Source organism: Rhea americana, unplaced genomic scaffold (genome assembly GCF_003343005.1).
Source record: "Rhea americana isolate MKP2758 unplaced genomic scaffold, rheAme1 scaffold_194, whole genome shotgun sequence".
Classification (NCBI taxonomy): Eukaryota; Metazoa; Chordata; class Aves; order Rheiformes; family Rheidae; genus Rhea; species Rhea americana.
In genome coordinates this window covers 251,006-277,821 of record NW_028186083.1, presented here as the reverse complement: position 1 = coordinate 277,821, position 26,816 = coordinate 251,006, and the positions used below count along the sequence as shown (strand labels likewise).

At 45.6% G+C, this 26,816-nt stretch overlaps 1 protein-coding gene across 3 annotated transcripts; it reads left to right on the top strand.

The window, feature by feature from the left end:
• The first annotated feature begins 538 nt into the window (after positions 1-538).
• Positions 539-26,816, top strand: LOC146596992 (uncharacterized). Of its 3 annotated transcripts, XM_085302885.1 has the most exons (10): positions 539-996; positions 2,061-2,140; positions 4,957-5,115; positions 7,464-7,541; positions 13,421-13,489; positions 19,851-20,093; positions 20,864-20,956; positions 21,608-21,760; positions 24,323-24,442; positions 26,438-26,816. In XM_085302885.1, the coding sequence occupies exons 1-4, from the start codon at positions 870-872 to the stop codon at positions 7,479-7,481; spliced, it is 384 nt and encodes a 127-aa protein (XP_085159011.1). In that variant the 5' UTR covers positions 539-869; the 3' UTR covers positions 7,482-7,541; positions 13,421-13,489; positions 19,851-20,093; positions 20,864-20,956; positions 21,608-21,760; positions 24,323-24,442; positions 26,438-26,816. The 3 variants fall into 3 exon arrangements, 2 of the variants coding, with proteins under 2 accessions (XP_085159011.1, XP_085159009.1); XM_085302883.1 differs by lacking the exon at positions 7,464-7,541; XR_014895581.1 differs by lacking the exon at positions 7,464-7,541 and having other exon boundaries at positions 871-996; positions 4,962-5,115.

Here is a 26,816-nt window from a genome sequence, read left to right as displayed (position 1 = left end):
TAGAATGTAAATTGTGTTTTGATGACACTTTTGTCCCATTATTTTAGAGCTCTACAATTTCAGAGCAGCCCCCTGTGGTCAGTACTCTGCAGTGGTGAAACTGAGGCACAGGGAGGACAAGTGGCTTGCTTGCACTTGTTTGYGCTCTGCAAACAGCAGCATGGGAGCAAAACCCTAGTGTTTGCCTGTGATGATAAYGCTGCAGCGTAATTACCGAGTGTGAGCCCAGTTTCAAACTGGGAAAGAAGACCCAAGAGTTTGCCAACTCTTTTCCACTGAGTATGGCATATTCTAATGATATCATTGTCACCCAAGAGCACCAGGAGATCTTGGTAAATAGGTGGAGCCAATGAGTTTTCCCTTTTTTTACTGAGCTAGGTGACAGTTAGGCTGAGGAGATTAGGAACAGCCATCTGCTCATTTGTCTCTGTACTATGGGCATTATGCATGCAGGCACTTACTCATCTCTTCCTTGCTTTGTCCTGACTGTACCTAGAAAGACAGTCAATGCTGCATCATTTTGCAAGGYGGTGGTGGTGGGGGGAGGAATCTTCTCATGCAAGTTTTGGAGGAGGGAATAAAGCTAATTTGAATAAACTAATTTCTTTTTCCCACTGAGTGACTCAGGCTAGAATTCCCCAGCTACCTACCCTGGAAAATTACCAGTCACTTGCACACATGCAGATCCCGCTGCACCTCTTACACAATCTGGCAGTGGAGCCAAGTGCTGTGCAGCTAGCCGGGCTCTGGCCACACCGCCTGCTCTGGAACAAGACACAGGGCACCCTCTGTTTCCTGCACGGCTGAGCAGCGCCGGGAGCTCAAACAGGCAGCCGGAGGGACGTCGTGAGCAGCTAGCATTACTGTAAATGAGGTCATGGCAGCACAGCGTGCCTTCATCCCGCTCGTTGTCTGCGCAAGGCCTGGCTGAGTCATCTCCTGCCACGAGGTGTTTGGAACGAACAGCATTGCTTTTTGGGAGAGCAAGTGCAAGAGGTAAAAAGCAACTGGAGATTTAATTTATAGTTTGGGGCAGCAGCTGCTGCAGAGGCAAATCTTGGCCCCTCTGCCCTAGAGGGGGCAAAGCTGATGCAGTCAAAGCGGGCAGAGGATGAGTGTGGAGAGACTTCGGCATTCAGGGAGTCCCTGTGTTCAGATGTGTTGCGCAGGAAATGTCTGCCAGCAGCACATCCACTGACCAGCTGCACTGGGTGCCCGGCAAGGGAGGGGAGTTGTGTCCAGCCCTCACTGCCCCAGAAAGGAGCTGCGAGTGCTAAGCAGCACTAAGGAGAGAGCGGACTGTTGCAGCTGCCACATTGCTGTGGAGCAGGCRGAGGAGGAGGGGCTGGACTGACTTTTCCAAGATCATATAAAAGATCCGTGGCTGAGCTGGGAATAAAGCAAGGAGAACTCAGCCCAGCCCACTGCCATGTCCAGAGTTTTCAACTCTGGTTTCACCTACGTATTCCTGACAAACATCATGCAATGRCACTTGTATGCACAAGTGAGATGATTGTTCTGCCAGGGCACAAGTATAGATGATTGTGCCTGTAATTTGGCTTGTTTTATACAAGACACTTCTAGCTGCATCACTAGGTTTGCTTCAGTGATGCTGAGCTGTCTCTCAGATGGAGGCCCTGTATTCCGGCGTCTGGGAGAGCTGGGGAACCGCAGCGTGCCTGTGAGGGTGCCTGGAGTGGGAGGCAAGGTTTTGCTGTTAGTTTATGGGAGTTTGAACTATACTTCCATGATTTCCCATGATCCTGCTGAGCTTATCTCTGATGCCCCTTTTAAGATATCCTGGAACAGGGCTGCTCTTGCAAGCTGTGCCAGGAGTCCCAGCAAGATGCTTTAGAAAAGCATTTGACACAGGGCTGTTTTGCCATGTTTCTTGGCCTGGCCCAATGTGGCTCTTGTGCAGGCACTGCAGCGTTTGTGCTTAAATCACTTCTAGCCAGCTGGTTCATTTACAAACAGTTCAGTTCTCTAGAGTTGACAAAGCTTTAGCTCCAAATTTTCATTCTCTACCTTACTTTTCTCATTTTTTGGCTCTTTTCCAGGTTTGAATCACTTTGTATTGCCTCATTCGTGCCTGCCATTGTACCAGCTGTCTCCCAAACCCAGACTCCCTCTCCTGAAGGTAAGCAAATACACACACATGTGCTCTAGGTTATATATTGGCACAGACCTCTTGCCACCTTGATCCATTGCCACATACTTAAATCCACTGTCTCAGATTCCATTCACTGTTTCTGAAGATCTTGCCAGCAGATGGTGAAGGTTTAGAAATTAGTGCTCAAGGAGTTAATGAACATGATCTAATTCACTTGAATGTATGACTTGGCACGTGTCTACACYCAGAGTACTTTACTGGTATAGGAAAGCTAAAAGCCTATACCAGCAAAATTGTTCCTCTGGATGCAATGTCTTGGCAAAAACATCTCTTCTTCTCCATGCATGCAGACACACACAAAAACTAAACAAACCATACTAGTAGAAGCACGGTTTTCTTGATATCAGTATGTCAACACTAACTTCTGCTTGGCCCCACCCTGCTAAAGAGAGATCATGGCTGATATAGCCATGCCAACAGAAGCCTAAAATAGTGTCAAGTATGTAAATTATTTTTCCTTTGTGTCCTATCCACACAAAGGAAGGTGGGTGCTTCCCAATGTCTTCTGGTTGGAGCTCCTGCAATTTAAAAAACAAAGAGGAGCAAAACAGAAGCCCCTTTGTTCCTCCCTCTTTAAGAGCATTTAAAGTATTTACACATTTACAGGTATCTAGGATTTTTCTCCATTGGAATGTGCCCAGTAGATGAGTGCCAACGTCTGTAAGCTTTTACAGCACTGTAAAGAAACAATCGGATTTCAACCCCTGTTTGTCAGTTATCTGGCATGACTAGAAATGATTAGGCTCACATCCTAGTCACAGTGCTAGGTTGTACCTTCTAATCGTTGTGATTTGTGTCAAGCRCTGTGGCACATAAGGAATGGCACACATCTGGTTTGGTGGCAGCCAGAGTGAGAAAATCTATGACAGGAGTGTTCTCTCTGGGTCATAAATCTGGATACAGTCTGCGTGGATAGTGCTGAAAGGTCAGCAAAAGCTTTGGCTTGTTTAGAAATGTGCTTGGTGGCCTCCGTCCAGTCCCATTATGGAGAGGTCTGCATGGCCAGAATCATTGGCACTGATCGCCTGTCTTGTTAGTAGTATTGGCAGGGAGGCCAAAGGTAGGAGCAGACTGTGCCACATCTCTCAGATGAGTGATCGCAGAGAACAGGGCAGAAGGGCAGAGCTAGTTTTTCAAGSCGTCCTTTGTATGCTCCAGACACGAAATTGTTAGTGTGAGAGGCATTACAACAGCTCTCCCCAAGTTWAATCAAACACAGGAGAGAAGTATGTAAATATATTGCTATGTTAATTTAGGTCTCAAACAGGAGATTCCTGTTGTCTTGTTCGCTGTCTCTAGCCTGGAAAAGCTGAGTGCCAGCTAGGGATGGGTGATGCTGATTCACATCCAGACTCTGTCTTGGGAAGCTTGATCACAAATGGTTCAAGCTGCTTCTTTTTGGCAACAGGAACCAAATTCAAGACTTGCTATAAAGACAGGTCAGATGCACAGTTATAACCTTATGMAGAGCAATTCTTTGTTCAGCATTGCATATAAAGACTGTATCAAAACTAGGGAGTAAACAGYATCCCCTGGATGGTGCCATTATCACGTTCAGAAAGTCCTATTTGGCCTACCTTCTCCACCAATTCAGAATCAACAGGAAAGTCTAGGAAAGCCCTTAGTGTCATTCTAGATGTTGTCGCAGAGCTTCATTGGGATAGGATTGGAGTGTAAGGTGTATTTCAACCATGTCTTTTAGAATGGATATACTTTTGCAGTGTTCATCAGCTACTCTGGACTCACCTGATCTCAGCTGGRAAGCTGCATACTGTCTCCCCTGCTTGCTCGTGCTTTGTCCTTCRTGTACTGTGTGATCTGTAGTGTCCCAGAGGAGCCCCGCTTTCTTGATAGTACACAGATGCAAATGTGACCTTTGATAGAGTTACATTCTGAGGCACTGAGGGCTTTGGCCAAAAATATTCAGCCTTCCTAACAGAACTTGCCAGTCCTCCAGGACCCCTTTTTATCCCCAGAGCCCTTATTTCTATGTATCCTACTTTCATTTACCTCTCTGTGCCATTTCTGTTTCTCCCATGAATTTAGTCCCAACAGTAGGAGCAGGAGAAATGGAGCTCCAAGCAAAGCTTTCTCTTTTCTTTTTGCATTGTTTTTGTTTATTATTATATCTATTGCCCYTTTGCTCTTTCGCTGGCATCCACTGGAGGACCACAAGGAGAGGAGTAATAGAGAGACATAGCTATCCTGGGGCAAAGAAATGCTGTTTAATTTAAATGATGGGTCTTGATACAACCTCATAGCCAGCTCATGCAGGTGCTGAGCATGTAAATGGAAAACGTTCAAAACTATGGCAATACTAGCCAGATATTTGTGCAACTGATTTATTAGTGAAATTCCTCAGGATGGAGGAGGGATCACAAAGCTGCTGAGAGTGATGAATAACTTATTGTAATGTATTATTTAGAAAATTATAATGAAAAGCAGAAAATATATGGAGGGGAGCAGACAAATACATTGCTCAGTTGGCAAGTTATTGACTAGTTAGAGCCAGGAAACAGATATTTAGGAGGRTTTGGGAATTTCCATGGTTTCCCCTTAATTAAATCACTGATCTGTAGACATATTAATTGGGTGTCCTGCTGCCATGTTTGATTCTGGGGGACAAAATTACTCCAAGCTGGTAAGAAGCTATTGAGCTCCTCAGGTCTAGGTTGCTGGTTTGAGTATAGCCTGTTTAAAAATTGTATTCAAGTGCTAGCTGTTGTGAAATGAGTTTGCTGGTTCCTTGCTTTCCTAAACACTAAGGCTCTTGTCTCACTCAGGTCAGCCCCAAACTTCATGCTGATGGATGGTCTCAGCAGAGACCCCAGYGCCTGCCAATAGACCTGTTAAAGGTGGAGTTGCAGCTGACTGATAGGGAAACTAGCACTGCTTCTTTCTATGAGATTTCATCTGCCTGGACTGTCAGTCCCAAACCCGGGGTGAGTGCTTCTTTGTAAAGCCGTATTAACTAACTCTGCAGCTACATCAGTCAAGGAAGGATGGAGATGGAGAAAGGAGTGTATGTGTTTGAGAGGCAATAGCATAGCACAAACTCTAGAACAGAGACTAAAATACAGATCTTCTGCTTCTCCTATGTTCTGCTTTACTGTGTATATTAAAAGGACTTTGAGGTAAGGGATATTCTAATAAAAATGAAATTTATGTATAATATTCCAGAGATTTTTTTTAGAGATATGAAAGGTCATGCATTTCATTGTAAGCAAGATTGGAAGGTTATTTTTCAAAAAGCTTTTTCTTAGAAAAAGTGAATTTCCAGAAGCATTTGCAATTCCCCAGGAAAGTGAGGAAAGAACTCTTTTTGTTTGCTTTTGCATATGGGACTGCCTCAGCATGTCATAACCCCAGCTAGCATAAGACTAAATATTCATTCTTATAAAGTCCAAAGACAGAGGCTATCAAATCATAGACACAGGAGTTAGATGATTAAAAACTGCAAGATTTAAAGAGTTCTGCTGTACCATATAATCCTACCCACCCTTCCTCAGAGCAGGTGTGTTCTCTTATTAGAAYGAGTTTGTTGGTGGATTTTGACCCTGAATATTCCTGCTGAAAGTTGCAGGAAAAAGCTTTCCAGTGAAGCTCTGCACAGTGTAGAAAACTACAAGCTCAGGTTTTTATACTTAGACTTGCCCAAGTAAGATTTTTTTAATGTAGATGGTATTAGCCTGTGCAAAAGATGGGATAGTAGGAAGACATTTTTCACGCACTTCCAGGACACACATTAATTTCAAAATGACGAAAGGTCAGTTTTTCTCTTAGCATTTATGTCATTTGGGGACTGGGATGCCACCAGAAGACTAACAAGTTCCCTTCCCACCTTTCTCTTCCCACTGCCACAAGCATCTCACTGAAGTATGTAGAAACACTGAAAACAAATGCAGTACCAATTTATTCTTCTGTAACTTTTTCATTCCACTTGCAACATGTTCCATACAAATTCACTCATTACAGTTCTATGACTGCTATAAGAGGAGGTGTGAATATTCCTTTTTTAATCTAGGAAAAAAGACACAGTGCTATGACATTTTTTKCCTTTGACCGCAGAATAAAACAGTGTCATAGTGGGGACAAGAATTCAGATCTCACTCTTTTTTCTAGCTGTAACCTTGTATAACCAGCCAGACAGTAGCCTTGCTCTGCTGGAGCTATAATCCACTTTTTCTTTCCCAAACCTTATAGAGAGACAGCCTAGACTTCCTTTCTCCTTCAAAGTGACAGTCAGAAAGGATACAATTCCAAACTACTGTGTTTTGCRCAATAAGCTGGGCAGGCAAGCTTTTGCATGTCTGGCTCATAACATTCATAAATTTCTACCTACCTGAGGCATATCTTTGGAGGAATTTTTTGTGTGAGAAAACAGAAGATTTAATTTCTCTTGTGGCTCTGCGAAGTTTTACCAGATACCCAGCCGGTTTGCTGTTTTCCTTCCAAGCCTAGCTCAGCGTCATTCCCTGGCCGCTTGCTTGCGGGCAGAGCAGGCTCTGCCTCGGGAGAAAAGCAGCTGTGCCTGGAGCCTGTGCGGAGCAGGCCACCACATCCTGGCTGCTCCTGCCTGCCGCCAGATGTTGGCAGCTGGGAGTGGGGCTGGGGTCCTGGAGCAGAGCGGGTGGCACCAGGGGGTGCTGCGTGCTCGCAGCTCGGCCGGCTGCTGCTCCCAGGGCTGGGCTGCGGGCGCTGCTGGGGTGAGAAGGGAAATAACGAGACAACTTTATTCTAGCTGAGTATTTTTTTTTCCTTGCTCTCTAATCATATCCTGGGGTTGATAAAGATGTTATTAGGATGATGTTTCCCATAGCAACTCAAAACGTGCTCTCTGCTCCTTGCTGTTGAAACATTTAAACTTCTGTGGTCTTGGGGGAAAAGTGTCCTCGTGCTTGTGACCGCTGCCTGTGAACTTAAGGCCTCAGTAGGGGCTGTTGTCTGACTGACGAAGGTCTCTCTGCTAAAGAGCCTCCTCAGAGCCCACGTGGGCAGTTCCAGCCCTTCCAAACRTTAACGAAGGGACAGGGCAGCCCAGCCCAAACGGCCCGCGGTTGGGCCCCAGCTAAAGAGGGAAAGGCTCTGGGCAGAGCCCCTGCCTTGTGCCCCCGGGTTCTCTCCACATGGAGATAGCAGTGAGACCTTCCAGGTCAGGGAAGCAAGGACTGCGGTGAAGGAGCACAAAGCAGCCACGTGTCCTGGGATTTTTATATATTCCCAAATGTCATGTGTGACGTGAAGGCTTCTGCACAGCTGTCCGTTTCACGTGGGTACTTTGTGTTGGCAGAGATACGGCATGGCGTAACAGCAGAGCTGCCAGCCTGCAAGGAGGGGAGAAGCTGCCTTAACCCTTTCCCCAATGCAGGTAGCCTTGTTGCTTTGGTGTTGCTCTTTCAATGCTTTCCAGTGTTTAAAGCCCTTTCTGTATTTACAGTGCCCTAAGCATRCCAAAATGGTACCTGCTTGGTCTGGCTTGTGCATACAGCTGCTGTGTTGTCCTCATCAGCTATGTCTCTYGTTTCTGCAACCTGTGGCTGATTGAAGTCTCCCAGGAACCCACCCCAGGGCCTAATCCAAACCTCTTGAAGCCCAAGAAAACCTTTGGTGGTGTTTCCAGTAATGCAAATAGGCAGTGAAACCAGGAAATGATTTTGCAATTCATGATGCTCTTTTAAAAACTGAGACAGTATTTGCTCTAGGAATAACTGAGAGGAGAAATGAGGACAAGAAGTCTGGATTAATGCTTGACTTCTCTGCCAAGCAGAGGTGCTGAGTCAGACAGGAGCATGTGTGTGTGGCTACTTCTTTGGTAGCCACAGAGGATCTCAGTCTATCCCTGGCCCAGTGACAAGACCCAGCACAGCCCATTCACGGCCATCAAGGTAGGTTATACTGGCATTCAGCAAAAGAGGCATCATAAGGTGTTCTTGAGCAAAGGCCGGTGGTGAGACTGCAGAGACAGCAGGTGGGGAGAAGGATGTAGCGTGGCCTCAGACTGCACACGGGGCGGAGAAGCAGGGTCTCTTGGATTGCAGCCCCAGGGATGAGCTGTCCTTGTGCTCCGTTCCTGCCCCCCTCTCTTGCTTAGAGGTCACTAGCAATAGCACCGTTAGTCAAGWTACCCTGCACTAGTTTTTGATGTCCCCTTTGTGCTCACTTCAAAGCTTCGGGAAATGCTGCTGTGTCAGTTGTCGCTGTGCTGGCTCTTCCCTGCCTTTGGAAGGACGAGGAGGGAGCAGGGTTGCTCTGTTCCAGCCTCTTGCTGGTATGGTCTTCTGATAGAAGAACTGACAAACAGACAGTTTAGTCTCTCTGAAACTATCCATCTAATCATCTCTTCCCTTCTCCTCTCTCCCTAGGTYTCTGATGATTGTGCCTGAGAAAAATTGCTTATGCATTTTTATAGCCTCTGACGTCTTGATTTGTAGGCACAGACACATAAGTGCTATACAATTAACCCACACTGTTTGGCCTGTGCAGTAATTTGCCAGTGCAAGATCAGAGGCTGCTGATGAAAATTAACCATTTGTGTTTGGAATCATTAAGCTCTCAGAGCTGCGCGGCGGCACGATGCCTCCCTCCGTCCCTGCTGTGCACGCCTGTTGTCTGTCCTGAGCCCTATCCAAAGAGCTGTATTTAACCCCCCTTACTCCCCAGGGCAGTCCCCTTCTCCAACCTCAGTGCAAATTCAAGTTTAGCCTTAGGCATCTCATTTAGTAGGGAAAGAAAATGAAGTGCTTAAGAACAGGGGAAAGTCTTTGGCTTCCTCCCAGATCCATGCAGTGAAATTTGCAGGAAAGCCCCCAGGCAGCTCCCGCTGCAGGGCTGAGATGTGTGAATTGCACCCRGTGAAAGAGGAAACGAGCAGAACCTCAGCTCCCCGGCGCTGGCCTCCCTGTTGAGTGAGTGTGGCTCCCTTTAAAATCCAGGTGGACTTTTGGAGAGAGGTAAACATGAGAGCACATCTCATTATTTTTTTTAAACTCCTTTCAAATTATTTTTTCCTCTCATACAATAGCAGAGGCTAARAAACCAGAGCAGAATAGACCAAAACTTTTCCAGCAAGGCTGCCTGAGCTTGCACGTGTTGTGAAGGCAGGCAACCCCTTGATCTCTGCCCTTCCCGTGAAGGGTTTGGGACACTGGAGTGAGAGAGATCTGTGTTCAGTGCAGCTTCCACCTCTGCTATCAAGGTCTTTTGTGAGATTAGGTAAGTCACTTATTTTCTCTGATCTTCAGTAGATAATAGCAATTTAGCCTCTGCTTCTCTCCTCCCAGGAAGACAGAAAAGATTTATTAAAATAATAGCAGTAATGCTCAGTAGTGTTAGATGCTGGAATTATGATAGTAACAGAGCAGATATAGCCATAGCCTTCAGAAATAAGGGAAAGAGCAGGCWGGACTAAATGCAGTTTTTCACTATCATCCTTTGAGTGCAGTGCGAACAATCTTTTAAGTTTCTTCTTGCTTCCTGTTGCATCCAGGAGCAGAACTGATAGCAAAGAAAAGGCAACTGCTCATAGAAGTAAAGGTGGCAAAGCCTACTTTGGCTTTTGAAGGACTAAAATTGCACACAGGTTTGATCTGGCTTGCATCTATCAGATTTTTTTCCAAAAATCTGGATGACATCAATAACCCTCCCTCCAACCTAGGCCCTGTCCTAGATCCAAAAGTACCTAGGACCAGATTTATGAGAGTGTAAAGGCATGCTGTTCATGTTTCCTGGTGATTGCATTGGCTGCCTGCTTGCATGCAGTACCTTCTGTTTGTCATCTGCTGTGAGCTTATGTTTTTTTTTTTTTTTTCTTTAATTCAGTTTAAACTGTCAGAGGCCGTGGGTGAAGTTCAAGCTTAGCCCAAAGAGGTGCAGGTCAGATTCTTCAGTTTCTTGAACTGGGTGCAAATCACTCAGATGGTCAATAAAGCAGTGTCACTGGGAGAGGTATGGGACCGCAGGTGTGTGCAGAATGAGTGTAATTGAGAGAACCTAATGGAAGAATGCTTTGGGGTCCTCAGCCCATCAAGGGCAAAAGCTGGCCATGGGGATGTTTCTCTCACTCCTGTCCTCATCAGCAGCCTCGGCTATCAGAGCACAGCCCCTACCAGCTGCTCCGTGTTAGGAGTCTGCGCGGGCAGAGACCAGCCAGTTGCACGCGTGGGACAAGCGATCCAGAGCACTCCACTGCTGCTGCGCTGAGCGCTTCCGAGCGGCGTTCGAGGGCAGAGTGCGGACCACGGGCTCCCGGGAGGAGGTGGTGTTAGTCATCTCTCAGACCGTCAGCCARGGCAGAATGAGGGATGATCTCACGTCAAGGTGTTCTTTCCACCTTGTGCTGGTGGAAGTGCAGCCTGTGGGGAGGGCTAGAGGCCCCGTGTGGGTCGTAGGACTCTGACCAAGGAAGAGTATGGGGCAAAGCAGAAAGAGGCCTCAAAGAGCAGGAGTACGAGGGATCTGCTAGGGCTGGGCGGCGGGCCCCTGATGCGAGCCCGCGCTTTCAGGAACGGCTGTGCTCCTGTTTCCCTTGGCTGCGGCTGTCTGCCCAAGCTCGCTGGGTCTACGTCCCTCTGCGGAAGGGGGGAGCTGTAGGAAAGCTGAGAGTGATTCAGTAGTGGATAATTGTAGAAAAAAATGAAACCTGGGCTGGAGTTCAGGATCGTCAGTGTGCCTATGGTAAGATTTGTGTTCAAAGTGCAGGAATATTGGTGGGATACACTGCTTTAATGAGAATTTTCTCTGTGGTGAGTCATACCCAGGGGAAACTCAAAACATAAAGCTTTTATCTGATGTGGGAAATAGTGGTTGTCAAGATTTGGCCTAAGGAGTCTGTTTAGCTCTGATATTAGTGGTGGAATTAGTGGGAAGTCAACAGAAATCCAGGGTATTGCAGGACTGCTTTTGCTACTTGGAGCAGAGGGATATTTTCTGGTTCGAGCGCTGCACTAGGRTCAGATGATCTGAGTTCAGTTATTGGCTGCAGCGTAGGCTTCCTGTACGACTTCGGGCGAGTTGCTTAGTCTCTTGGGTTTCGGTCAGCTTCCCCTCTTGGAGGGACGTTCAGAGGATATATCACTAATGCATTTTACTCTCTTAACTAAAATAGTAATGCTAGACCTGGGTAGACGGAGGGGCTGAAAGAAAGAAACCAATCCCTACCAATTTACTGTGGACCGTGGAAGTGCCACCTTAAGTCAGCAGGCACCCAAGACCGTTTCTACTTTGCTAGAGTGTGAAATACATTTCACCTTGAAAGAAGTAGATGCTGGGTTTAAACAACGAACTTTGAGCTGATGACAAACGCAGTACTTCAAAGTTCTCCTTTTGACTTGGATGCCATCCTATCAAAACGATCTGTGGATTACCACCGGTTGGGTTTATCGGCAGCAAAGATAATGTAGGTGTTTTCAGTTGTACAGAGGAAGAAAAGATAAGGGGAAGGAAGAGCTGGGAGAGAACTTGACTGACTAAGATAAATTTACTGTACTACAGGAAATCGAAATGTGAAATAAAGATCTCAAACAACTGAAATATTTAAGAAGATATAGAAGTTAGGTGCACATGACAGCCATTCTGAGCAAGCCAGCYCCTGGCAGGATGGTCCTTTATCAATCCATCACCCAGCTGGACTGAATATTATAGAAGATAATAGGGTGGAGGAAGAGTTGAAATAGAAACTAACCATTAAAGGAAACTGAATGACAGGTTCTCTGTACAAAATAGGATTATAATTAGCAGGAAGAGACAAAGTTTTCCGCTTTATGCTGCTCTTTTTGTTGTTTTTTTTTCCATCTCAGTCAAGATTGTCTCGGAGTGCAGAAATGATCACCGTTACTGAGGTGAGCTGTGTCTTTCCCAAGATTGGGACTGCTCTCCCCAAGGCATCTTTTCGCAGCACTGGCAGGAGCGCAGCTGCCAGCAGGAGCAAGGCTGTGCCTGTCCCTGCCTTCGCCTGCCTGCGGGCCGTGGCAGCAGGAAGGGACGTGCTGCCTGCTGCTGAGYTGTCCTGCCCTCTCTGCTTGGGTGCCTCCCGAGTAGATCCTGATGGCTTTTCTGTATCGGTTGCAGTCTTGAGGCCAGCTCTGAAGCTTATCTCACCCTGGGATGGTGACACAGCACCCTTGTGGTTATGGGCTAGCTGTCATCCAGAAAAGCCACTGCCAGTCCAGGGTTAGGGAAACACGCTCCACATCTGGCCAGGACTTTGGAATAGCCTCGCATGTACTAAACTGGCCCTCTGGGCTCAGCGTTCTCAAGTGCCAGCTCGTCTTCCCTTCTAGTTTCTCCTCTCAGTTCATCTCCTCTCACTACCCCAAGGTGCGGATGAGCAAACCCTCGCTGCTGTCACTGTGCTAGCACAGTGTCTGCAGAGCATCACCCTGTTCCCTCCAGGTATGTGTTTCATACCTTTTCCTTAGCCCTTTGAATGGCTTGTCCACTGTGAGCTCTTTCCAGCAGAGACCATTTATTTGTATAGTACCTAGCTCCCTAGACATGGTCAAATACATATGAATAATAACGATCGTGGAATCTCGCAAGGGTGGTCAAAGCACGGACAGGGGTCAGACCTTCAGTATGTATTAGTACYCACTGATTTTTCAAATGCTAGCAAGCAGTTTTAAAAGGAAACCAAACCTACTCAATATTTAGCTTTATCAACCAGCTGTAATACTGAAGAAATAGGTGCCTTTGTCACACATATAAATCCCATCAACTGAGTGCTAATCAAGTTGGACAAGCTTTGATATATTCCTATGGGCCATCTGCTGCCATCTAGATGGGTTTTAATTTTATGCTGTGCTGATTGTCAGATGTTTGCAAACTTTCATATTAAGCCTCTCCTTTTTGTTGCTGTCTCACAATCCCACACTCTATTCACATGGCTTTCACAGACTATAAAACCCACTGGAAGGAGGAAATCCAGGCTCTCTCCCATATCGTTTCCTGGGAGGGGAGAAAAGTTAGTCCAGGCTGAGATCCAGACTGCCTTTCCGAGGATATTTGTGGTATCCTTCCCCATGTCGTTTCCATGGCCGTTGTGGTTGTAATGGCATTTTTGCCCTGTCTTTGGAAATGTCTCTTTAGTGCTATGGCTACTTCTCAATGTACTTCATGTGTGGCTTTACAGKAGGGCCCATCCATATGGCAGCTTTAAAAAGATACATATGCTTTTGCAATTTCTTTGTATAAGCAATGGTTTCTTGGTCTCTTATTTCCTGCTGCTAACAATTCTTTATTTACTTATTGCAGGATTTCAAAAACTGTGGCCAAGTCAGGCAGTACACCATACTCCTTGGGACATCTGGGATGACTTGAAAAGTAAGTTGCGTGATCTTAATGTCATATCAAACTCTGCTTCCTTTCATTTCCGGAAAGAATTTCCATTCTAATACCCGTTTGTTCTTTCTTACATAAATTATAAAATCCTCACGAAATTCAGCTGGACCCAAGGTTGTTCTCTGTCTTTAAAATATCCTTCAATACAAAAACACCAAAGTGAAAACACTTCAGAATGCTCCTATCACTGCTTCAAAATTAAAAGGGTCAGGAAAAAAAAACACTGTTCGTACTATTAAACTTGGTATTTAGGATTTTGAAATTGTAGTTTAAATGAAAGAATTCATGAAACGTGTTTAGTTTCAGTGAGAATAAATTTGATGGATTTAAATGCTGGGAGCTGAAAAACTGCTCATACAGGAGAAGTCTGAAAGTGAAATTGTCTAGAAAGAACAATCATGAAGCTCATGAGTGAAAGRGAATAGCAAACAGTGGGCTTACAATGTTGGGAAAAATCCTCATAATTTGATTGTTTAGTAATCTGAGACTTAATAACATGAGAAGGGACATTTGAAAAAAATATATACTRTGCTGCTTTTGAAACTGGCAGTCCCTGCTTTTAGTGGACAAAATATTTACCCTAATGCCAATAAGAGACTGAATTCAAGCTCCTGATTTTGCTTCTACATTTGATTTGTTCAATAACTGAAGGCAAACTCAATACTTCATCTTCCTGGAGCTCAACTTCCAGAGAGAATGTTGAAACTAGAGAGTTTGGAGGATTTTTAGACAGATTAGTTAGAGAAGGCTAGGTCAATCCATGAATTTAAACTAAGCTGGTCACTGGGGTATCACCCTATCTAACAATGTAAAAAGTATTGTATGGATACAAAAATGACCATCTGTCTGTCACTGTTACACAGCCTAACAGGTCATCATGCAAAATGCTTAAATTGGATAGTTTCAGAGATGACACAACCTAAAAATGCCCAAGGTAGAAGAAATTGATACGTCATTATTTCTTGTTATCTTCATCACTAAAATTATCCTGTGTGTTGGAATATGGTTGAAGAATGAAGTATCAGTATAAATGCACTGAGGGAACTGGAGCCTTTCAAGCCATGCTGTTGAGCTGTCTGATAGCCTTTAGACTTCAGAAATTAGGCAAACAGAGCTAGCATACTGATCCAACATATTAATTGTTTGTTAACCTTTGCATAACCTTTAGAAAATCTTTGGATGTGTGAATTCAAAGCCCAGAGTACACTTGGTGACTCCCAGGATACAAAGCAGCGTTCGCTTGGGGTTACGATTCTCAGACTGGAGCGCGAGTGAGGGACGCATACCAAATGTGGCTTATATACACGTTCCGGCAAAAATAGCCCTCTMAGTGACAGGCGCTGGAGAGTTCGGTCGGAGCGGGGAGCTGTTACTTCATGGCCCAGGATGAGAGAGGAGTAATCTRTGTGGGGACGGGTTTCTACGGTGAAATCCTGTAAGCGTTCTCTTTCCTGTGCTGCAAGGTATATATTCTTTCTGTTTTGTAGCTTCCATTCGCCCAGGTTCATGGAGTCAGATCTCCTGTTTGCATGAATAGGTGTGGAGGGCAGGGTTTTGGTGGCACGCACAGCTTTCTGCTGGCTGGCTATCTGGCCCATGCTATGCAAGCTTCTCTTTCRTCTGAGCTAGGCAGATAGCAGAAACAACGGTCAAGTTCTGCCCCAGTGCTAAATGAGCCAGTGGCTGTGAGATGTGCGCGTGCTGCGCTGGAATAGTAACCAGCCATTAGTGCATGGAGCAAGGGTCAGTTCCCAAATCCCAAGCTCTGACTTACACTTGGGTGGGTGTTTCAAAGTAATGATTTGTTCACTTCTACCTCCCAAACAGAGTCAGGAAGCTCTACGCGCAGGTGCGTTGCCCTCTTGGCTAGTCTGCGTGGTCCTCGGCTGGCTCATACGAGTGACTTTGTTCTGAGCTGTCGGGTGCTTAGAGGGCTAGCAGAGGAGCTGGCAAAACTATAGCACGTGCTTGTTGTTGGGGCTGTCGCCGCTTGTGCACACACCAGAAATGGCGTGGTGAGAGCCTTGTGCCTGCGTGTCTTCTCCCCTCCGGCTCGCGGTGCCCTGGGTTGGTGGCTGGTCTGGCGGTAGGGAGGCTCTGTTTTGCCTTTGCTGGCAGAGTGGACAGGGTTGTCTGGAAGGTCCCTGGGATATGATTTCTGTAACTGGGGAGCTGGAGGACATTCACTCTGCAAAATTACATCTTACCTTTGATTAATGCCTTCTGAAGTTTACAAATAACTTCATTTAAACAGCTGTTAGACAGCAGACAGCTTTGTTACTGGCAGAAGGGAAGAAAGTAGTGTATAAAAAATCATCTGCTAAAGYAAACTCGCTTTCAGCCCCTTAGTTCTCTTTTTATTGCAGGACCTTTTCCCCTCCTATGCCTTGCCTGGGCTGTTCCAGGAGTGCTAGCTTTCAAGAGACACAGGAAACGCTGTATTGCAAACAGCAGACAAAGCCTCTGCCCCACTGAGCTCACACTTGAAGAAAGTCCTTAGAAAGTGGATGCAACTAACCAAACCCCTTGTTTTTTCTGCTCCCTTCCATCACGTTAGAAGCAATCAAAGCTCTGCGCTGCCGCCAGATTGCCTTGTCCATTCCAATGATCTTTAACTCCATTTTTTACTGAGCAATCAGAAGCACTTTCTCTTCGTCCAGGTGGTCTTTTCCCATTTTACTCTTTCCAGTCCCAGGACCCAGCGCAGTCACATCTCATCATGCCTTTTCTCAAGCCATTTGTACATCCTGCTTTTTTCTGTTGCCATCAATTTAGTCACAGCCTCCCTTCCTTGTTCCGCTCTCTCCCATGCTAACCACAAGTTATTTGGGAATGAAGCTCAGCCTTTAGAGCCCTGGTGAATGCGAATGCAAATCCCCCGCATCCTGCAGCGTGGCTTTCTGAACGTGTGCCTGTCAGCCTCGTAGCGATCGGCCGTTGCCTGGTGAAAAGGGGATGGAATTGTACCCCGGTTTGCGCTCGGCGCCAGCCCTAGCTCGGCTCGCATGTAGATAGGAGCCTGGTCGCTGCCGATTCGAAGTGAGTGATGCTGGCTCGGCCCCTTGGAAGTTTGCCTGTGGTGGGGCTAAATCAGCACCGCTGGCGTGGGAGGAGGCAGGCAGGGAGACGCGGGAGGGGGTGACTGACTGAATCCTAGATCTTGACTGCGAGGTTTTAACAAGCTATTAAAAATCTCTTTGCTCTCAGAAGGCAGTACTGAGGCGTGTTGGAGAGAGGAGGACGGCTCCGAGCAGGGGTGCTTGTTGGTGTCTCCGGTCCAGGGAGYGTCTCCCCGGCTCTGCCAGCGGCTGAGTTGCAGCGCGGAGCTCGCRGAACGGAGGTGTCTCAGCTCCTTCCGGATGTGGCCCTTCCCATTTTCTGGGGGTTTGATCCCTTTAAAGGGGACCTGCGTAGACTGTTTCAAAGCAGATACAGATGTGGGGTTTTACTCGTCTTAGAAGCGACCTACTGGCTCCTGGGGGGCAGGGACTGAAACCCGCTGGCACAGAGCAGTCCTGCCCTCCTGAAAGCTGGATTTGTTGTCGTAAAGGCCGGARTCCCTTGGCCAGCCGGGCTGCGAGCCTTCCGCTTCACCGTGTTGCGTGCCTGCCTGCTCTGGCCTGGTTTCCTCCGAGCGAGGTGTCCCTGGGAGTCTCGTCCCGTGCGCTGAAGGTTTTCTCTGCTCCGGGGAGTCTTTCCCRCTGGTCTCTGGATGCGGGTCTGCCCTCCCGAGCTGCCAGAGCCCGTTGCTCTCCAGGCTCTAGTTCCTTCCTGCAGTCTGTTCTTCGGCTTCAACCTTTTTTGCGGCGCGCTCGGCTCGCCTGAAGCTCGCGTGCTGGTTTTGGTCGTGCCGCAGCTCTGCGGCTGCGAGGAGGTGAGCTGATCGCGCGAGGACCTGCAGCTCTCCCGCGCCCTTCCGCAGCGCCTGCAGGACGGGCACGTCCTCGGGAGCGGCGTGTATCCCGGGATAACGCGGCAGCAGGAGCCCCGGGGCGAGCTTGCCTGCGCCCTCRCTTCACCAGGCAGGGAGGACAGGCTTCTCAGACCTTTCATCCCAGTAGGAGAGGGCCTGGGCGYTTGCCCCTAAACTTAGCTGGAATATTTCTTGACCATCTAGATGAATTCAGATCTGGAGTGTTGAGATCCATGCTAAGTAAAACAATATCCTTTTTTGTCCTTAGCTTGCTCAGATTTCAGCTTGGACTGGAAGCCATGTAGCAGTAGACTTTAAAATACAGGATCATCTTTACTATGTATCAATAAAAAAGAAAAATGATTTATATGGAAATATGATGTCATTAAAGTCCAGCTTTTTTCTGGTACACCAAGCACCAATTCAAAAAAAAAAAAATTTAATCATGTGATTAAATATAAGCTTGCTCTTGAATTTGTTGCTGTTCAGCARAGCAGTCTAGCATGTGTACTTTGCTGAACTGTGCTTTTGTTATGCTTCTGTTTTTCCCTGAGCGGAAGAATTAAACTCAAGTTGGTATCACCTATTAATAAGACAGCAAGTATCCGAGGTGGTACTTGTGCAGTGCAACAGAGCTCATCATTTTTCTATATATGAGCAATTAAGCTGCACCAGGAGGCCTATGTCTTTATATCATCACCTAATGACAGTGCAGAAGTATTCAGGGGAAGGAGAAAAAAAAAATCACATCCATATTTAATTGCCAAAGTTATCACCTTCACTTCAGAGCCCTAACTTAGAGCGTTTCTGGCCAATTTCCAAGTCAGATCTATTTCCCCAGACTGGAAAGCAAGTAAAGTGTCCTTATATTATACTTCTGCAACAGAATACCATTTTAAAGCTTGTGAACATGCTTGAAACTGCAGTAAGTAACAAATAGTCTCTCTTCTTCCCAGCAAACAAGAATACCTTTGAGCTGTTAGATTCCTTTTACTTTTTTAAGGAAATTGTTTGTGTTTTTATACAGCCCCACACTTGCCTGTCACATTAAATTTTTTATTGCACTAAAACAAAAAACCATCTGGAGCTCCCTGCATTTTGTTATCAGTACTGGAGAGGGGCAGCGTGTCCCTTCCCTAAGCCTGATGCTTTTATTGCTCCCAGGATCTTTTTCTTATTCTGCACTCCCTTGTTTTCATCTGTGTGTCCCTTAAGTCCCTGTAATTCTTGATTGTGTTTCTTGGATCTCAGCGCCTTTACGCTAGGTTTCCAGTCCCTTGGCCATGCATTTCTTGGGGTGGCAGCATAACTGGAAAGTGAAGAACAATATGGGCTGTCAGCTTTCATTAAGCATTCGGGGAAATCCATTGCTGTTTCAGGTGACTGTATGTGTTCAGTCAAATATCTCATTTACCAAGTTCTTCATTTYGTTTTGTAAGCCCTGAGGTCCTTTTCTGTGTTTTCAACCCTTTGCTCAGGCCCCAGGTTTTAACTGAAGCTATTTATCTTTTTCTTCCTTTCTCTCCTCCCTCTTCAAATAGGAGCTAAACAAAAGGCATGTAATGGAGGGTGGCTGGATTGTCAGGTTTCATAAGGTACCTTAGGAATCCATAGCTGCTTTAAAGTGTCTGTGTCAGCTCTACTCTGCCTTCCATAACTGAACTAACAAGATATCTCAAGGATAAGCTGGTTGCGTATTTACAGCATAAACAGGCAGCTAAGAGAAAATGGTGTTGAGTAGGTAGCACCAGGCCCTTTGCCTTAAGGACTGAGTCTGAAAGCACAGGAGCAGGAGATGGGTTTGGGCAGCCTTGGTGTGGGCAAGTGGCTAAGGCACAAAAGGACGTGCAAGGCTGAGCCTGCAACTTTCTTGGRTGCATCTGCAGCTTTTCTGGGCTTCAGCTTCCCAGTATGTGACAAGAAGGGAGTGTTTTCCAAAAGCTGCTGTTAATCCAAAGAAGATCAGCCATTCAGTTACGTTTTGATGGTGCCAGACTTGTCTTCAGAAAGCATAGGCTGCGCTCTGAGAACACTTGTTTACTTCCTCTCAGTGGGAGAAGTGTTTGGGGACCTTCCAGGGACAAAGCAGTGTTAGTGCATGGCGTGCTTGATATTCCTTCCAACATGGAATAGGGAACTGTTGGCCAGCTTGTCACTGCATCCCCACAGAAGTCTGAAGGTTGGGCAGTTTTGTCCCGCAGGTGCCTGGGGTAAAGGTTAGTGCTGAAGGACGACAGCTATTTTTATACTTGAAGGACCATCCAAAGATCCAGTGAAGCTGAGTACTTTCATTTCTGTCCCTTTCCTTTCTCCTTTGACATGGAGGACTGCCAGCAATTGGACACACCAGTGACTGGTGCTGTCAAAGTAACCAAGAGAAGTGTGCTTTTGCAGGAAYGTCCTTAGCTCTGTCCTTGAATATCCCTTCAGAGTCATGAGTAGCCATACTTCGCCTGCCACTTCCAGTCTGGCTGCAACAACGACTTCTTGCCCCCGYGGCCAGGTTTGGAGCATGGGAAGGGCAGGAGCTCTTCTTGGGAGAGGACAGACCTCCTGCTTTGCCAGCTGACACTGCTGGAGAAACAGCATGGAGAGAAGCTGACACCACCCTGCAGCTTGTCTGAGGTTGATGGGATACATGAGGTCATGTTTCAGCCATTCTCCTGTCCAAAGGTAAGCACAAGTATTTTTTGGCATGATCTCCCACCAAGTTCCTCCGCCTTCCATTACCAGTGTCCTCTCCCCAAATTTGGAAAATTTGCAGATTTCTACTGACTCTTGTCCTTGAGTCTGTATCAAATGTGAGCTCTGATACCCTGAGTTAAGTGTTATTACTTTTACGGTGAGGTAAGGAAGCAAACCAATGTGGGGAGAAGGGGGTTGACCACCCCGGATGGATAGCACTGTGAATGACCACAGAAAACCCTACCAGAAAAAAGCCCTTCACATTTACGCTGCTTTAAATTTGCACCTCTCTGTAGCAGAGGATATTACTTTACCATCTGTGTTCTGGTGAGACAGAGAAAGAAGAAAAGAGAAAAGGGAAAGGAAAAATATCAATAACTTCTATCTCCTAAAACCCAGTAACTAGCCTTTGACACTTCTGTTCCACTTCATCTTCACAAAGCCCTGGCTCTCTGAAGATTAATTGATGTAGGCCACTCAACCTATTTTCAAATCCCTTTCAGTTACCATTTAAAAGCTTCTGATTTATTTTTTGATAAAGTCACCAAGGCTTTTTATGGATTCTCAAATGATTGTCCAGCTTGACAAATTGGATTCTTAAAGCTGATTCTTTAAAGAAAAGGATGTGGTTTGACAAGACAAGAAACAGCTCATCTTTGAGACAGGAGGATAAATAAAAAAAAATCCCCATTCTTCGATTTCAGTGTTACTCAATGGGTGTCTCGCTCGTCACTGATAATCTTATCTGTCTMTGATAGGTAGGGCCCGGGACAAAGGGCCCCGACCAGGCTGGAGGGCTGATACGCCTCTGATTAATAGAACTGTCCAATGCGCGCGGAGCCTCTGGGAAGGTGATTAATGCCGTCTGATGGGAACTCTGACCCCCTCTGCCCTGCGAACAACGTGCTGGGGAGCAAAGGGGGCACCTTCTGCTCCTGTGACAGATTGATTCCTGCCTCCCTTTTTGTGTGCACGTTGGAACTGGCAGGGTTGTGGCAACTCTGTGGTCACMTCTGACTTGCACTGAGGTTTTTAAGGTCGTATCACTCCTGAGCATTTCAGTTGATGTTTCTGATGTAATTTTTATCATCAATGCTCAAACCTGACTTTCTGCTAGTGTMCAGATAGCCAGCATGTTGCCTTGTGCATTGCAAGTGTCTAAACCACATCTGCCTCTAGGTTAGGAGTGGGGCAGAGTAGCTTGTGTGTTGCCATGGAGCTCAAGTAATGCATTTCTGAACTTTAGGAATGGAAACAAGGATACTTCTACAAGATTTATTTGCATACCTGGTTGGAAATTACTCTCCTACCCGCCTACGAATGCAAACATCCTTTTGGATATGCCAGAATAAAACTTGCATGTGGAAATTTAATCAAAGTTGTTGCATGTCAAAGAGCAGTTGTATTAAAATGGGGACCACTGGGAAAGCAGCAAGGGAAGCATCATTCATAGCATGACTGCTTCATTAATGCTGTCTGTTTTGACCACTGGCACTCCACAGGTCTTGCTGGAGAGAGCTTGTGCTAGAAGAGCCTCGTCTTGTGACGTGAGTTGAGGCTGCTCCATTCCTCRCAGAATTGCTCAGTGCCTGGTGGACAAGTAGATTAAGAACCACCTAACAGAGACCCAAGTTACATCCGTGCTGCTGTTAGAGGTATGGCTGCAACAGGGTTAATTATAGCAGAGCTGAGCCAGTGAGTAGCTCAGAAATAAGCTGCAAGAGTTTCCTTTCTTTTGGTAATGTGCATGTGAGACAGAGGCCGGCAAGAAACTGCCCGTGCAGTGCGTTGGGGGAACCAAACAATTAACCGTTTACAAAGAGCAGTGTCTAACTGTTGTCTAGTATTTCTCCAGAAAGTTAGAGCTGTTGTATGCAAAACTGTGTCATGCTGAGAGCCCAAGCAGGAGTCAGCCCTGCCTGCCTCTGGATTGCCTCCAGTGCATAGTCACAAGAAAGACCAGGGAGATGACTCGCAGCCAGAGCACCTCCTCGGGGCTGGTTTACCGTCTCTGAAGGTAAAGCTCCGTGGTGCTTGACACTGCCAGCGCAGACAGGCGCTGAGGAGCCGCTCGGCTCCAGCTACACCACGCAGCCGCCCAGCCGGGTCCTGCAAGACCACGGTGGGTTTCAGTGGCAGGTTTGCCTGGGGTCGCGCTTCAGATAGCTTAGCTTAGGCTGCAAACAGAGGGAGAAAAACAGAGAGAAAGAGGACCAGCGAGCTTCAGTGTTGCATTCCAGTCAGGAATGACAGTATTTGGTCCTTCTAGATAGGACAAGATATAATCTCTTTCTACTTAAATAATATTTTAATAGTAGATTTTTGCTTTTCTTTTCTAATCACCTACYTTTACTTTGAAAATCTCATACCTAGCAGTTGCTCTGAATAATGGAAATACATCATAACTTCTACGTGTTCTTTATAGTATGACTCCAGATGATACTTTTTTCTTATTATGATTATTTATTATGGTGTCCAGTTTAGTTCTGAAGCAGAGGGAGATCATTAACCTCTTCTGCAATAAAGAGAACTCTGCGTGTTGTTTTCAAAGCCATTAAAGTTTTGAAAACTCCTCTGTTCTTCCCCCCACCCCCCTTCTTTAACTGAAAAATTTACAGGGCTGCAGAATAAAATGCTGACACAGGTCGGCTAATGCAGAAGGAGCACAAACCCTCCTGCTGTGTCTTACTGAATTGCAAACGGAGCTTCAGAATAAGGAACAGGTCAYCTACTTAGAAAACATGCTTAAGTGCTGGGGGTCTGGAAGCAGGTTTCAGTGATGCTGACACCTGCCTGTGGCCTGATTTTTTTTTTTCCTTTTTTTTATTGCTGTCCACTTGTCAGCCAGGTGTTGTTTTGTGACTTCTTGGAGAAAGGAGTTAAACAAGCAGTGCKTTGACCAAGTGCAGTGGGAAACCTTATTTGCTAATGGTTAAAGTGTTTCATTAGCATCATGAGTCAATTCAGGGGCAGGGATGGAGGTTTCRGGGACACTGAGGTAACTGACAGAGAAGCTAGCATCTATTTTTATGGATACTAAAGCCTCCTCAGTACTAAAAAAGGAAGATTCATACTATACTTYACTGAAAGGCAGCCACACCACGGTGGAAAGGAAATGTCTTGATCTCAGCAGTGAAGAGGAATGAGAAAACCCACCTGGGGTGTCTTAAGAAAAGAAGCGTCCTGAAGTGCTGAATGCTCAGGCTGAGCAGAGGTAACAAGTGGTGGAGGCCCCTCTGCGTGCTGCTCTGCAGAGGTTAACAGTTGCTTTGGCATAGTCAATACACTTCAAAGTAAATTCTCTTACTCTTCAAATAAAGCCTATAAAAGGCCTCACAGGCTATTGTCCKTTTCCCCTGTAATCTCAGGACCCTACTATTAGCTGCATTGTTTTGGGTGCTTTTTTCTGCTGGCTTTACATGGCATTGTGCCTGCCTTGGTGAGAGTGAGGAATGTCTTTTACAGATTACTGCTTTCAGCAGCTGCATATGGTCACTTAACATCTATTTATGGCCCTCTAATACCATCCACAGATGCTGTTTGTGGCTGCTGGGTCTGCACATAGCAGAAATGGGGAGAACTTCTTGATTTTCCATGGCTGACTGAGGTTCCAGTTCAGATATGTTTAATTGCAGGACACGTAGTTCTGCCCGCTGGGAGATTTAATTGGTTGTATGGGGAATTTATCTGTAGAATGATGGAAACAGATGCTCTGTCTCCCACCCAGCCAGGTAGCTCCAAGAGATATGTGTTCACTCTGGAGACTGTTTTGCTCAGGAYTGAGAGGTGATCCTGATTAAAAACCTGTCTATGCTAGAGCTAGTAGAAGAGATGCTTCTTACAAAGTCACCTTGCTTCTAAAGTCCATATTGCGTTCCTTTATGCCCAAAAGATGCAGAAATAAGATGTTCCTGATCTCCATATAACCACAGGCTACTTTAATGTGATGGCTGATGCTAATAAAGCCTTTGTAGATGTCCCTGCTTTTTGGAAGCATATCGTGCTGACCATATGGCTGGGGAATACGGAGGCTACATTCATGATGGGATGCTAATGAATTGGTAACTTTATCTGGTCTGTCTGTACTTCTCAAAAACAAGAAAATGCTGTTCATTAAGCTCTTGTTAAAGTGCCATCATAAAGGAAAGGCATCTCTCCTAAAAATATATAAATAAAATAAAATAAAATTGCTACAATTTCTTATTATTCTCTTTCAGGGTCTTCCAGATCAAATTTACTGTTTACAAGTGAGATGATTTTCCTAATGGCTGTAACTGTGTTGCTCATATTCTGGCTGCAGGCTTGTTCCTATATAGCTGTAGTGCATCTGGGAGGAGGTAAGTGCTTTTGTTCTGAGAGAACATTGTSACTTGAGGGAGTAGTGAGAAGAATTAGGTACTGTTTTTACACAGCCACTTTCCCAAAAGTAGCTGCAGCTCCATGTACCTGCTGCAGCAATGTCCCAAAGAACTTTGTCAGCTGTGGAGTACTGCCTGAGGATGAACGTAGCTTAGCCCACAGAAACATTATTGGTTCAGTTTAACAGATTAAGGTGTTGAGGTCTGAAAGAAATTAAAGAATTAGTCTATGTAGGAACAGAACCCAAATCTCCTGGCACCTACCTGGAGCTTTAGTCACAAGACCAGAACATCCATTGACTCAAGGTTAAGCAGGCAGACCCATTTGGTTTGATACCATGGTAAGCAGATGAATAGTAATACGGAATACTAACTTTATCTGGAAAGCATCCATAACTCTTCCAGTGGATCATATGGTGCAATGTTTCTGTTTCTGCTTGATCAAAAATCGTTGTYGGCTCCTTACTCTTCATATGAGCTTTTAGCGTCTTATGCTGCCCAGGTGAGCTGGATAGAAATGTCTGGAAGTGTGAAATACGAATTGCTGTAAGCAGTAGTCCACTGACCTGCCAGCTGAGTAACTCCTGCAGAGCTTTGTTTTAGTGTTAATATGCAGACGTTGTTTTCCAGTGGGCTACAAGGAAGTTTAGCTTTAGGCYACTCGCTGTAATATTAAGAAAGCTGTTCTGCTCCGGGCTTCAGCCCCAGTTTTACCCACTGTGTCAAACCGCTGTTTTGTGTACTGCCCTGCAGAGAGCATGGCTCCCGGAAGGCAGTGCGCACACTGTTCTCTAACATCAGTGGATTTTTACTAGTAGAAGCTATGTTAGATTTACGGAGAGCAGAGTGCATCCTACCTTTGGCAAATATTACTCTGGTGCCACAAAGACATCCTGCATGCTTTAATTAAAATGCTGGCAGGGGTGTATTTGTGGTTGATGGATTTCATTAATCTGACTTTTAAAAGAAGTAATGCTGAGAAATGTGGAACCTGAATGCCCCCTTACCATTTTCCCAAAGAATCTTTAAGCCYTAGCTCCTGGAGGAGCATCAGAGATGCAGACCAGGGGAGAGGCTGGGAGGGGGACAGACGAAGGAGGGGGTATGTAGGCGTGTGTGGTGGGGCTTTTTAGAGGGAAAGAGCATGAGTTTGAGTTCTGAAAGAAAACTAGGCCAAAAATTGCAGTAGATAGTTTCTAAAAGGATGATTCAAGCAGCTTTGATATGGATATGTTCCCTTGCAAAGACACAGCACTGGAGAAGCTCTTTATCAGTGTCAAATTATGACAAACGACATTGGGGGAAAGTCACAGGGCTGCAGAACATTGTCGCAGCTGCAACACCTTGGAAATTATACAGGTATCTTTACTGTTCCATGCCTTGGGGTTCCATTCTGGCCTTAATTAATCACCGAGAAAAGGGATTGTTTTTTCTCCTGTTCTTTTTTAAGTTCTTTTTATAGCATGATAAATGAGGAAGGGAAGACGAGAAAGAGGAAAATTGCATGTGGACACATTTGAGGAAGATAATACCCCATCCTTGGCTTGTACACAAAGACATTATTGCCTTGCTGACAAAAGTCATTAGAAAATGTAGGGCCTGCCCTCGTGTCAAGTAGAATGCCGTGTAAAAAGAAAATTGAGGGGAATAYGTGAGCGTGGGGGGGAGAAAAAGAGGAGGGGGCGAGCAGCAGCAATCAAAGGAGGACAATAAAAGCTGGGGACACTTCCTGCAGTGTGTTGCTGGAGGCCATATATGGTACAAACCAGCATAACTGATAAAAAAAAAAAAAAAAAAAAAAAAAAAAAAAAAGTGGGGGGAATCAAGCCAGAGTTTCTTAACATTACCTCCAGTCTCTTTTTTAAGAGTTCCCCTGAAGACTTGTCTATATAAATGTTGAATTATATGGTTCTTTGACTCTTTACTAGAAATTGCTCTGAATTACTTTTTTTATATAATCTGTTTCATTTCCAGCATTCTGCCGTATCTCACAGAGGAATATCTGTAGCTGTCAACTGGCACATTCTTCTGTTGCTAGACTGCTGTGCTGTGTCGTCTAATAAAGTTGCCCTCTGTTCCACTACAGGGCAGTAATCTGTAATGAAAATTTTATATGAGTGGTTAGGAAATGGAGTTTGAATCTGGGTTTCAAGTATGATTTTCATAATACTCTAGGCATATATACACGCAGTGTTTGGAGATTTAGAAATAAAAGGGATCGTTTCACAACAATTGTGTTTACTTTAAACCTCTTCCTGATAGAATCATTAGAAATATTTGCAGCTTAGACCTCAGCCCTTGTAAGCCTCCTCTGGTTATATTATAAATTTGGGACTCRGAACAAATGTCAGAG